Source organism: Schistocerca nitens, chromosome 2 (assembly GCF_023898315.1).
Source record: "Schistocerca nitens isolate TAMUIC-IGC-003100 chromosome 2, iqSchNite1.1, whole genome shotgun sequence".
NCBI lineage: Eukaryota > Metazoa > Arthropoda > Insecta > Orthoptera > Acrididae > Schistocerca > Schistocerca nitens.
Window position 1 is genome coordinate 527,183,351 of NC_064615.1, and position 13,478 is coordinate 527,196,828.

The following is a 13,478-nucleotide window of genomic DNA, read 5'->3' on the forward strand; positions in this document are numbered from 1 at the left end:
CGGCTTTCACTTGAGCTTGGTTGTGAGATTGATGATAGGAAAAGACTTTTGAACACATTATGCAAAAACTAATTGCGCTTACAATTCTGTCTAAACCTTACAAACACAGAAGTCTCATTGTAATAAGTCCAGAAAAACGAAGTGTTTTGATAGCTAATTTTGCGCTATTAAAATTCACAAAATTTAGAGGTAAAAAATTTGTAAATGCACGACTAAGCCGGTGGCTTAGGTGGACGCGAGTGTATTTTGAAATCTCGTCCGACGCGCAGGCGCTTTGTAGGCCAATTTGAGGATGTTTACTGGCATTACAGACCACGAGAGCCCTATATCAAAGTGTTCGCGTTGATTTCTCTTACACCGCTGTGATACGTTTACATCGTGTATGCGCTCATTTTAGAGTTTGTTTCTTTCATATTCCTGTGAACACTAGCAAAATATGTTTTCGTAAATAATCAGTTACTTGGAGAATGAGTTATCGAAATAGCCCTCCCTCCCTATTCCCTCTATCTCATTTGTTTCGGACTATCGATGCCCTACTGTACTAAATGCTGGGGGAGAAGGAATCATTTCAGAAAGTCAACCCTGATTTACATAATTTGTCTGCTGTGTTAGTTCTCCGCCTCAAAATATCTCTATGTGAACAGGACGATAAACTTATTTTCGTTTCAGTTTTTTGCTCTCTAGGATTCGTAAATTAATACTGTTAATTAATATACAGTCTGATAACTACTAACTTACTAACTAATTTTGCAGTCCAGATTTCCAGCGAGAGTAGTTGAACATACTTATAATTTCAGTAACTACATTATAATTCAATAATATGATTTAATGGAGAGAACAGTGAAAATCCCACCGAGCGAGGTGGCGCAGTGGTTAGACACTGGACTCGTATTCGGGAGGACGACGGTTCAATCCCGCGTCCGGTCATCCTCATTTAGGTTTTCCGTGATTTCCCTAAATCGCTCCAGGCAAATGCCGGGATGGTTCCTTTGAAAGGGCACGGCCGACTTTCTTCCCCATCCCTCCGTAATCCGATGAGACCGATGACCTGGCTGTCTGGTCTCCTTCCCCGAAGAACCAAGTGAAAATCCCAGTCGCAACGACGTTGTCAGTAGTAAATAGTCGTTGTATGTATTTTCGCATTGTTATTTTTGTTGCTTGGCTATGTATTTTGAAGGTCTGTGTAATGAGGTCTGGTATTTTGTGCTGTACCTATATTGGTAAGACCCATTAATTCCATTAAACAGGACTGATATAAATGTTTTGGTTAAAATTAATTGGGTTATCAAGTACTACAATATGAAAATTCTCATTATAACTTGAAAACGAAACAAATTATGTACCTAGTTTCTAAGTCACTAGAAATTTCAATTCTGAAAGCCGCAATTAACAGCCGAAACGAAAGAGTGCTACATCTCCAACACTGGCATCCAATAATGCTCTAGAAAGAAACAAACAGTAGTTTCTTGGTATATGCCTCGAGTGATGGTAACAACGTAGCGGTTATCTTTTTAGTCTGTTATTGTATCATAACCTAATAAATTAATCAGATAACAAAATACTGTGTTATTGTGAGAGACGGCAATGGGAGTGTCCAAAGTCAGAGTTAACTGTGCATTTTATACTGTTTTTGATACATACCTGTTTATACAGAAGATATTCAAACATACTACACAATGGGTTAATTTGGTCATAAGCCTTTCGGAAGTGCAAAAATGTTATTCATCAAATTAAGTTACAGCGCATCAGTTTGTTTCACTTTTACATTTAAAAATAAAATGAAATTTAGCATTGATCAGTGAAGTTGGTATTGATTAATCTGCTTTGTCAGTTCGTTCCTGTGGTCTGTATAACGGCTTCCAGTCATACTGCGAGATTACAGCTTGGCCTGTAAAATAAATTACAAATTAACCTGATTGCTGTGGTGTAGTTCATTGACAATTCCAGGTTGTGTTTCAGTAAGCTGTGAACTGAGATACGGCATAAGATTACATCATGGTTAAACAGTTCTCTAACGCAACAGAAATCGGCTGTACTTGAGACTTTTTTACACGGTTACTTACGCCTGTGTGGATAGCCACAACACCATCGTCCTGGTTGTAAGGGATTTCGATGTAGGCCGTTCCATCACCGTTAACGGTGATGGTCTTGCCCGTGCAGCTGCTTCCACTCTTGTTACCAGAGATGACGTCACAGTATGAACCAGCGGGTAGGCCAGTCTGCAAGAAACTAGTGATTATCAGACTTTTACATGTCAAAATCGGTGATGCTATCTAATAAAAAATGCGACACCTACCTGAAGCGTTTGTTTCAGGTCGGAATTGGCCTCGTTGTTAATGGCAATGAAACCGGTGTTTCCTCTGGAGAAAGCAATCTGGTAGTTGCCGTTGTCCCACCAGTTGCTCATCGCGGTAGCTGATGGCATAAAGTAGAACGAAAATATGTAATTGCTTAAGAATGAGTCCAAAACGCTTACATCATTGATGGGGAAGTTGTCAAAATGCTTACTTGTGAATTAAGGGCAACGAAATTAAATTAAAGTATTACAAACGTAAAGTGCTAAGAATTTTATATACTGCTCAGCTTAAGCGAAGGAAATTTAGGTACTTTACTCAGATTTAACGAGCTCCTGGTAAGGCCATGAGGGCCTTAGGGATTTCTACCGGCCGCCATGTCATCCTCTGCCTTACGACGTCACGCTGATGCGGTACACTGCGCGAGATTAGCCGAGCGGTCTAAGGAGCTACAGTCATGGACTGTGCGGCCTGTCCTGGCGGAGGTTCGAGTCCTCCCTCGGGCATGGGCGTGTGTGTTTGTCCTTAGGATAATTTAGGTTAAGTAGTGTGTAAGCTTAGGGACTGATTATCTTAGCAGTTAAGTCCCGAAAGATTTCACACACATTTTTTTAATTTTTTTTTATTTTATTTTATTTTATTTTATTTTTTTTTTTTGCGGTACGGAGGAGTATGCGGTCAGCACACCGCTCTCCCGTCCAATTTACGGACTTTGCACACCGTGGAGCTGCTACTGCTACTACTCCATCAAGTAGCTCCCAGTTGATATCATGAGGCTTAGTGCAGCCCGAACCAATCCTCCCATAAAGTAAAAGCACTTGGCGGTGACGAGAATCGGGTCCTCGCATGGAAGCCATCCCCGCTGACCAGTACGGAGGCGGATTGTTACTTAGATTCCTAATGTTAAAGTTGTCTTTTCTGTTTATGGCACATATAACAATAATTGTTTTAATACGAGGTAGCGCATTTTATAATGACTCTATTTCCTTTATTAATATTCTTTCCATACCGCCAAGTGTCATCTGTCTTATAGAGTATATTTTTGCTAACAGCGGTAGCTTCTGATTGTTTCAAACGAGGTAAGTTGTGTTGCTCACTGAAATTTTCCATGATCTAGATGTCTCATCCCTTCCACATTATTAATTTATCTTTAATCTAATGTGTCAAAAGCTAGACAGAGTGTGATGTTGGGGCTTTGATATGCTGTGTCGCTTAGATAAATCATCTGTCCCACAAAAATTTCTTAGTTTTTAACTGGTGTTGCTTTCGTGTTAGACTCGTCGTCTGATATAATTTATATAATTGTAGTACTCAATTCTAAATTAACGTTGTGTTCAATTATTTATAGTTCGAACACCCGATAAATGCCATGCTATTTGTTTTTGCATACTATTGTTTATCTTTCATCAAGAACTCGTGTAGATAGAAAGTCCATTCGCCGAGCTACTTGCGCTGTAAAATTTCATTTCTGGAGTTTATTTTTATTTTTCATGACCTTGTGCGATTCATTTTTAAGTATCTGACGAGTTCTTTCTGCTGTTGCGTACATTCTAAATCTTAATCACCGAGCGCCCACAATTCGTTGGTTAGGAGAGTGGTTTTGTAATACAGGATATGACATATTTTCATCGCATCCTAGGCTGCCTAAAGCAGACTGAGTACTTACTTCCTGCATTGTTCCTGAATCCGACCATGTTGTAGATCTGCCTCCAGCGGTGTTCACACACCCAGGGCCTAGCGCATGAGTCGTCAGAGTTGATGGTGGGAGAGATGATGTGTTGGTTGCCGTCCTGTGGTGGACCATCGTCCGAGCTACCAAACTGGTAGCTGGACATCACTCGTGGGAAGCCAAACGGCCACGCCAACATGAAGGCATTCGCCATCTGCAAATTATTTAAGTCTTATTGGCATAAACGGAGTGCTAATGAGGCTATCAACAAAATAAAAGTTACGTCTTCAAGTGCTGAGTACGAAGAGACGCATAGGAGATAAAATAAACCTTGGAGTCAAGAATACAGTTGTCAGAGAATGTTTCTAATGTTCAAGCAAATGCTATTATGTGTCCATTCGTTGAATTATCTATTTCCTTTATGTAACATCCTAAAGATATTTAATTTGTATCCTACATATAAAGAAACGTCATATTTTGTAAGGAGAATAATAGAATAACGTCAGAATTTATTACATGAGCTCTGACTAAATGTCATTGAAATGGAGGCGCCGGGGGCAATTAAAATCTTATGTCAACTGTTTTAATTACAAGAATATACATTATTTTGATGGGTAATATGTTGCTTTATAAAATTAATTCGAGCAACCTAAAGGATATTTTACTGGTATGAAGTGGAAACTTGAACGTATCGAAGGAGTTCAACTGTAAAATGTTAGTGGGTAAACCTCACGTGTGGGCGAGAGGGGGCGAAGGGTGGTCTCGCCCTCACCAAATATCACCAAGGGAGGAGGAGAGTGGTCAGAATTTGAAAAAGAGCACACCTAACGTCCACTAACTGACATTACATCGTATTTTAGGTTCCAAAAAGTAAGTTTGCTAGTCTACACAAAATAACCAAGAAAGGGTTGAGAAAACATGACACCTTCTAGAAATCTGAGTTTTTCGGAAGACAGTTCACTAGCTGCATCCATCACACATCAGAACGATTTGATGTTCACATGTGAGTAGGCTAATCACAGCAATGAGGATACAATGAGGTACTGCACGCTACGATTGCAGTCTTCGTACGACCACCCTGGCTTATATGATCACTTCACGCAAATCTCAAATTGGGTAACTCAACAAGATCATGCTTGTATCCGACTACCGTCGTGATGAACCCAAGTTAACTTTGTTCCTGGTGTGAGATCCGATGTACTTTTCTTTGCTCATCTTCTTATACGAGGGTTAGAACTTAAATAGTGGCAACTATTTATTCACAACCGATACAAAAGAGTTACATGTTTGCACTTGTTATTGTCCCTCAAAGTAGTCATCAGCGTTGTGTAGAATCCGTTGCCAGCGATGTGGAAGGCGTAGTATACCGTTAGCAGAGCCTGTTCTGTTGATGGTGCGAATGGAGCCGTCTACTGCCTGTCGAATCTCTGGAACAACTCTGAAGCGAATGTCACGTTGTGGTTCCTTCATCTTCGGAATCGAATTTAAATCACAAGGACTTAAATCCGGAGAGTATGGCGGATGGTACAGTTCTTCCCAGTCCCATCGACCGAACAGAGCAGCCACAGCTTGCGCTGTGTGCGCCCGCGCGTTGTGCAAAATTATGGGTGAGTTGCACAGAAAGTGTCGCATCTTGTTTCGCAAAGCTGGTCGGAGGTGACGCTCCAAAAACGGACAGTACATTGTGCATTGTCGGTCTGCCGTGAAGGAACGCAATGCGTTAGGATAACATCATCACAGCCGACACGAGAATCACCATAACTTTAGACCGCTCCATTCGCACCATCAACAGAACAGGCTCTGCTAACGGTATACTACGCCTTCAACATCGCTGGCAACTGGTTCTACATAACTCTGGTGACTGCTTTGAAGGACAGTAACAGGTGCAAACATGTGACTCTTATGTATCGGTTGTGAATAAATAGTTGTCGCTATTTAAGTTCCAACCCTCGTATTAGCGATAATAACTTTAGAAGTATTTAATATGGTAGCTCAAAATCACCATACGGCAGTTTTATTTTTGTTCATTTTCCTAAGCATATTAGATACGTAAACATAACTGAAAATGTAATGTAAGAATTTTTCATCGTCGTTTACCCCAAGGACGGAGGTATCATTAGAATTAAAAATCTTTTCACATGCCTTGTAGAGTTTTGGGTTTTGGAATGTGATGACGTTTCCGCCGCCACCATGGCCTCTCTGGTTGTCGTGGTTATCGATGAACACAAGTGCATTGTTACCGTTGACCAGGCCCCAACTTTCACCTGTAACAGGACATCAATACGTTGTACAACTACAGACAGAAAGTCAGAGGAATGAAAAAGAAGTATTCTGTATGGAGGTTGTCTGCACTACCACGTCTCATTTGATTAGTTCTTTAACACGCAACTGGAATCAGTTCTTATTCCTGTTTTTGCAGTCTGCATTTAATTGCGATGCAAATATCATTATATCATTCAAACGAATTCCGTAACTTAGGTTGTCTATACGACCACGTGACATGACATTTAACGTGTTCTTTAACAAGCTACTGGTGTCAACTCTCATTCCTTTTTTTTAGTAGTGTGCATTACGAAGCAAATATCATTCAGTCTAATTACATAATGTTGTTTGAACGCCAGAGCATTATTTCAGCGTTTGACTGTAAATATTGCTTAAGTAAAAGAGAATATTTCTTGAAATTTTTACCGAAGTTATACAGCCACTTCATCTGGTTCTTTCTGTTGAAGCAGTTTGCCAGCTCTGTTCCATACTTGAACTCACAGACTCTTCCCATGCCGACATACTCGCCTTTCTTCACGGCTTCAGTACCTGTAAAACGAAGAACAATTTAATAGTCAGCGAAGTCAGGCTACGAAAGAGTTGAAGTGGATGCCTCCCAAAATCTTTCGTTTCTTCATGGAATAGTGATTACCTGGGTCGATGACTTCTTGGTAGATGAATGGTCGCTTGCCTCCGCCAAAATAATTACTGTTGAGGTTGCTTAGTGCGCCGTAGATTTTGGCTAGATTGTTTGGCCACATGTGTTTGGCTGCGTCAATCCTAGAATCAATGAACGAATATAAGGTATGCTCGAGACAAGAAGACATTCGCTGAAACGGCGTTGTATGTAATTCTAGTTTGATGGTGATTGTCGAGTGACGGAGTTGTGTGATATCCAGTTCAATCGGGATTAAAGGCTTCACAGAAATTTCCTCATTTCTGCAGAAATTTTTGTGCAGTTCTATGCATGACAGATCCCTCCTCATCAGCATAAAGAGAGGCTATCCAGTTTCTTAAGACAGAAGGAGAGTACACTTCACAGATTCATTTCAGAATAAAAGAGGTGAACGGAGAGCCGTGTCTCGCACTGTGCACAATATTCCGGGGGTCAGCATTGTGAGGCACAACTTGTAAACATCAAGTACGTACACACCCTACGCAGGTTCACATTGTTAGCACCAGTGCCACTTTTTCGCTATGGAGGAATTCATACGGACGAATCGTTGAATCACCGCAAGTGATATTACTGTCGAGGTGTCGCTAAGCAAACGAACTGCGCATCACATAATCCACGAGAGGCTTCATTAATGGAGAAATTTGTGGTTGTCCAAATATCTTTCATAGAATCAAAAGACGGAGCGAGCGGCAGTTTTCCTGACTCATCCGTTGGGACACATGTAGCAAGAAACGGATATCATTGCTCAGGTTCTGGCATGTGATGAAACGTGCTGTCGTTGCCTCCAAATGGATAAGCGTGAAGTGGCGATCCTATCTCCGTTCGTTCAAAAATAAAATAAAAAGAAAAGCTCACTCTGTCCCGAAAGGCAGGGAAGTCTTGCTCAGTTTCTTTTTGGACGATGAAGGACCTTGCTCATCGACTGACAACTGCAGGGTGTAACACGTAAGTTGAGGCTCAAACGGGGCGTCAAGAACAAGCGCAGGGACCAAGTCTCGAATGGGCTACTGCTTCTCCACTAGATCACATGTGGCTAAGAAGATCCCCGGGAACCTTCAAAAATTTCGATGAGATGCCCAGTAAATTCCTTCTTACAGCCCGGATGTCTCCCTATGTGAATCAAATATCTTCGGCCCCTTAAAGTAACCTCTGAAAGGTCAGAGGTTCACCTATGACCAGGACGTGCAGGACACCGTGGAAAACTTGATCCCTCAGCAACCCAGTTGTTTCTATTTTTAAGTCATCCACGCCCTTCCTGTGCGCTAGAACTTGTGGGCAATGAAAATCGTGTAACTCCACCCGTCCTTGAAGACCACGTAATTCCAGCAATCAGTACCTCAAATATCAAAGAGAGATTTGGAAGTGCATGGATTTCTCTAATCAGTCAGTAATTAGGCTTCTACTATCTTGTTACACATGTAGCAACATTATCCCTATGACTTCATTTATTTTTTAAGGAACTGTTTTTGCTTCTCCCATAAAATTTAGCAAAATAGAGTTAAAAAGTTTCCCTTGTCCACCATCGTTATGTGCAGTTGTATCGTTCCGCAAGAAGTAATTATAATATTATTATTCAAATTTCTTTACATGTAACTGTATTCCCCATTGCCGTTGGGTACAGAGTATATTATATCGGCAACAGCACTACAATATATGTCGTTAAACGAGGGGACAAATCAAATAACCAGCGAAAGTATAAAAATATGCTGAAAAATTAAAACAAGAGTTAGTCTCTATATTATAGTACCTGAATCCTGCAACTCCATAGCCGATTAGCTTGTTCATATATTCCACAATCTTGCCCCGTACGTAGTCGGACCCATCATTAAGGTCGTGAAGTCCAGACAACTCACAGTTTCGTACCTGAAAAGAAAAAATGGAACATAGAATAACCATTCTCATCTCTTTCCATAAATTACATGATTTAGCTTGTCTTTTTGAAGTACTAAGATAAAAGGCGAAATGCCGTTTGTAAGATCGTCCGAATTGCTCTTTCGATTCGAACGAATCCATTTACACCGTGTCTGAAACTATACGCAGAAAATAATTAAGGAACGTGCATATTGTAATGAAATATACGCACTGGCTGTGAGAATCCCTATCAGACCCGTGATCTATGGGTAGCGTCTTTGATTCATTATCAAAACGTCTTCGGTCTCGTGTTCGATCCCCGCCACTACCTAAATTTTGATAAATAATCAGCATTGGCGGCCGAAGACTTCCGGCATAAGAAGTCAGCCTCATTCTGCCAACGGCCTTGTCAAAGAGGGCGGAGGAGCGGATAGAGGTTCAGGGCACTCTCTTGTCCTAGGGATGGGAAATTGCCCCTTAAGGCGGAAGAATCAGCAATGATCAACGACATGAGGATGCAGAAGGCAATGGAAACCACTGCATTAAAGACACATAACGTATATCCACAGGACATGTGGCTTGTAATTGAAGAAGTGTCTTGATGATCTCTCCATTGGCAAAAGATTCCGGAATAGTCCCCCATTCGGATCTCCGGGAGGGGACTGCCAAGGGGGAGGTTACCATGAGATGATCAGTCTGGCTTTAGCTGTCGCAGCGGTCGCACGCTCCTCAAGTTTGCTCCGTGAACGTTCAGTGTTTACGCCAGTGTTTTCGTGTTTCGTGATCGTTTATTGGCGTTTTATACGTGAATTAAGCGTTATCAATTGAGCATTTGGTCTTCGTTCGTGTCATCTTTCTACGTAGTGCCGTTGGGATTTCGGCGTTGTCCGAGATTTCTTCGCTGCAGAACACCATGGCAAACTCCGTGAGAAAAAACACCGTGATTTTCACCTTCGACAAGTACACCTGTCGAGTACAGCCCTCTGCACTTGAAATACACGACTGGATTTCCGAGGTAATTGGCCTTCATTCTGAATCTGTTCATACCATGCAGCTAGACTCTGATGAATACTGCATTTTTGTAAAGTTCAACGATTCCGTGAGTGTAGACCGCTTTCTGGCAAAATTTGGTTATGAAACGGAATTTATACACCGTGATGGTACTAAAAGTACTGTCAAACTCCGGAATTCCGAGTCTGTAATTAGGAGTTTTAGGGTTTTGAATATTCCCATAGAAGTAGACAATTCGAAAATTAAAGATGTTCTTTCAAAGTATGGGGTTGTCAGGCAAATAGTCAACGAAAGGTGGGCTTCGCATTTCAAGCTGCAGTGCTTTAACGGCATTCGCTCCGTGGAGATGGAAGTGAAGGCAAACATTCCCTCCCACATCTTTGTTGACGGGCATAAGGCGCATGTTATGTACTCAGGGCAAACCCCTACATGTATGTATGAGTCTGGTCACCTCCGTCAGGACTGCCCTCGCCGTGTTTTTGTGCTAACAAATAACCTTACGCAACGCCGGAAATTAACACTCAACGATTTATTGCCAGCCAGTAATACAACAGAGCCGGCGGCTGTCGTGGATCCTGTTACTACCTCTGAAAATGTTGCACTTAATGTTAATGACTTTCCGTCTTTAAAACCTTCATTAACTGCTAAAATTCCGTCCCGTGACAGCGAGATTCCCATTAAAAAGCGTCCTCTAGAGGACACTGAAAAAAATGTTGATGAGGACTCTTCCTGTGAAACACCCGTTGCCAGGAGGCCGAAGCCCAGTCCTGAAGATCTGTTGGAAGTGGAAAAAGGAGATGGAATGCAGGTCGATGTGGCTCCAACTTCCGCACAATGACTTATACCGCCACGAACAGATAGTGACGCAGCTGGTAGTAATCTTTCACAGAAATGTGACCCTGAGCCTGAGGTCACGACTGAAATAACCGCATCAACTGCACAGCCCATACAGTGCGAACAGTACGAGGAAGTACCAAGTAAACAACCTGCTGATTCCGAAGCGCAACGCCGCACCGAAGGAGGAAATAAACAAGCATCACCGCCTCGCCAGCAAGACAACACAACAGACACCACGCCGGAACCAAACATTGACGACTCGCAAGCCACGGCCGTTGCCCCATTCAGCCACCGCCGGCGGCAGCGACCGACACCGGGTCTTGCTGTCACGCGTCATCAAGCGAAAGCCTCACCAGAGAAGAAAGACATCAAGAAAAAGAATATCAAATATGAAGTCATCAGGGCCAACACTGACGAGGAGAAAGAGAATGGCCACAGTGACTTATAGCAATGCATTGTCAGGATTTCAGGATACTTTTCTTCTCAAGCTCTTTGTTTAAAAGCAGTGCAAATTTTTCTAGGAAGTTAGTACATGTAATGGGCACACAGCTTGTAAAGGTCGTGCCTTGTAGGGAAGCGCGTTGCTGCTATAATCATACCGATCCTCATCCCAAATAGCTTCTTCTGGTATGTCTGTGATGCAAGCTTATAGTATTACTACTATTAACATTAATAAAATACAGTCACCTTTGAAATTGGCAGCACTAAAAGAATTCTTGTACCAGTCCGGGACAGATATCGCGTTGCTACAAGAAGTTGCGATAACGGAATTTCGGATCCCAGGCTTTTTTGAAATTGTTAATGTTTCTACGGAAGCCAATATCGGTACAGCCATTCTTATAAGGGAAGGCATTCCGGTGACTGAAATCGAACGACTAGAATCAGGAAGAGCCATAGGCATAAAAATTTTCGATGTGACAGTGCTTAACCTTTACGCCCCATCAGGAAATTCCCACAAATTGGATCGTGCGAAGTTTTTTCAAGATGAACTAATTTATTTGTTGAGGAAAAATCCGTGTTCTCTTATACTGGGTGGAGATTTTAACTGTGTTTTAAACCAGAAAGATCAACAACCCAACTTCAACTACTCGCCACAGTTAAAAAAGTTAGTAAGTGATCTACACCTTAAGGATGTGTGGGAACTTCAGCACCCGACGTCAGTCGGGTTCACGTATATAACCAGCCACCCCCGCAGCAGACTAGATAGAATTTACGTGTCACCAAATTTGCAAAATTATTTATTAAACGTTGAAACTATTCCCGTGTATTTTAGCGATCACAGTACACTTTTAACTTGCTTTAATTTAAGTGTACAGCCAACCCGTCGATTCAGAGGCCAATGGAATTTAAATATCTCTGTTTTAACTGACGAAGAACTGGAACAGGAAATAAGAGTAGCGTGGACTATATGTCTCCGCACAGTAGACAAGCACCCAACAGTCATTGACTGGTGGACTAGGAGGGCTAAACCAAGGCTGCGGAAAGTTGTCATGCAGTATAGTGCAGCGAGGCACAGGGAGTTGAGGAATACAATGGAGTTTTATTATAAAGTTTTAAGAGACTTATATCAACAGTCCCATGATGACGTAATTCGTCTGAATGATATCAAAAAAATAAAAGCCAAGTTATTAAGTATATATGACGATAGTTTCTGTTCCCGAAAGAACAGTTACCGTGGATGACCATGCAGCTTTGCTAGAAATGAAATAATAATTAAATGGACACCCTAGCTGCAAGCAGGCATTGATATACTTCATTGGGGACATGCTGAAAATGTGTGCCCCGACGGGGACTCGAACCCGGGATCTCCTGCTTACATGGCAGACGCTCTATCCATCTGGGCCACCGCGGGCACAGAGGACAGTGCGTCTGCAGGGACTAATCCCTTCCACGCTCCCCGTGAGATCCACATTCCCAACATGTCCACACCACTACATTCGTAGTGCGCCTAATAGATGTTTGCCCATCATTCTCATTACTCGTGGCAGATTAATCTACCAAGTCCCGTACGAGTTCGGGCATAGCGTATGCGTTCGCACAAGAAGGTCAATGGCCGGGAAGCCATATTTTTAACTATATATGACGATTATAGTTAAAAATATGGCTTCCCGGCCATTGACCTTCTTGTGCGAACGCATACGCTATGCCCGAACTCTTACGGGACTTGGTAGATTAATCTGCCACGAGTAATGAGAATGATGGGCAAACATCTATTAGGCGCACTACGAATGTAGTGGTGTGGACATGTTGGGAATGTGGATCTCACGGGGAGCGTGGAAGGGATAAGTCCCTGCAGACGCACTGTCCTCTGTGCCCGCGGTGGCCCAGATGGATAGAGCGTCTGCCATGTAAGCAGGAGATCCCGGGTTCGAGTCCCGGTCGGGGCACACATTTTCAACATGTCCCCAATCACGTATATCAATGCCTACTTGCAACTAGGGTGTCCTTTCAAGTTATTAAGCATTAAAAGGCAACAGATGGAGGGACTCAAAATTAAATCGAAAGCCACATCAGTCGTAGCAGATGAAACAGCTTATCTGTATCACTTGGTGCGGCATGCTAAAAACAGACGTCTAACTTTAATTGATGAAGTCCAGACGCATACTGGTACGAGACTCACATGCCAGAAACAAATACTGGACGAAGTCCACAGGTACTATGAAACCTTATATGCCCCTACCACAGTGGAAGATGCAGCTCTCGAGGACTTTCTCACTATTTTAGGTCCACAATTGTCGGGAATAGGCAACGCTGACATCCTGTCACCTATTACTAAAGATGAACTGCATGAGGCAGTGCGTAACTCACCTCTCAAAAAATCTCCGGGACTTGATGGCCTCCCTGTGGAGTTTTATGCCCGCTACTGGTCTATAATTGG

General features: G+C 42.3%; 1 protein-coding gene across 1 annotated transcript in view; it reads right to left on the minus strand.

The window, feature by feature from the left end:
• Window positions 1-1,719: 1,719 nt before the first annotated feature.
• Window positions 1,720-13,478, minus strand: part of LOC126236522 (alpha-amylase 1-like) — a 30,272-nt gene continuing 18,513 nt past the window's right edge. Inside the window, exons 4-11 of the mRNA XM_049945888.1 lie at window positions 8,649-8,764; window positions 6,878-7,005; window positions 6,652-6,774; window positions 6,106-6,227; window positions 3,961-4,177; window positions 2,297-2,415; window positions 2,064-2,219; window positions 1,720-1,888 (exon numbers count right to left, since the gene is read on the minus strand). Of these exons, the coding sequence (XP_049801845.1) occupies window positions 1,877-1,888; window positions 2,064-2,219; window positions 2,297-2,415; window positions 3,961-4,177; window positions 6,106-6,227; window positions 6,652-6,774; window positions 6,878-7,005; window positions 8,649-8,764 (993 nt within the window). The 3' untranslated portion in view covers window positions 1,720-1,876. The remainder of the gene's footprint in view (window positions 1,889-2,063; window positions 2,220-2,296; window positions 2,416-3,960; window positions 4,178-6,105; window positions 6,228-6,651; window positions 6,775-6,877; window positions 7,006-8,648; window positions 8,765-13,478) is intronic.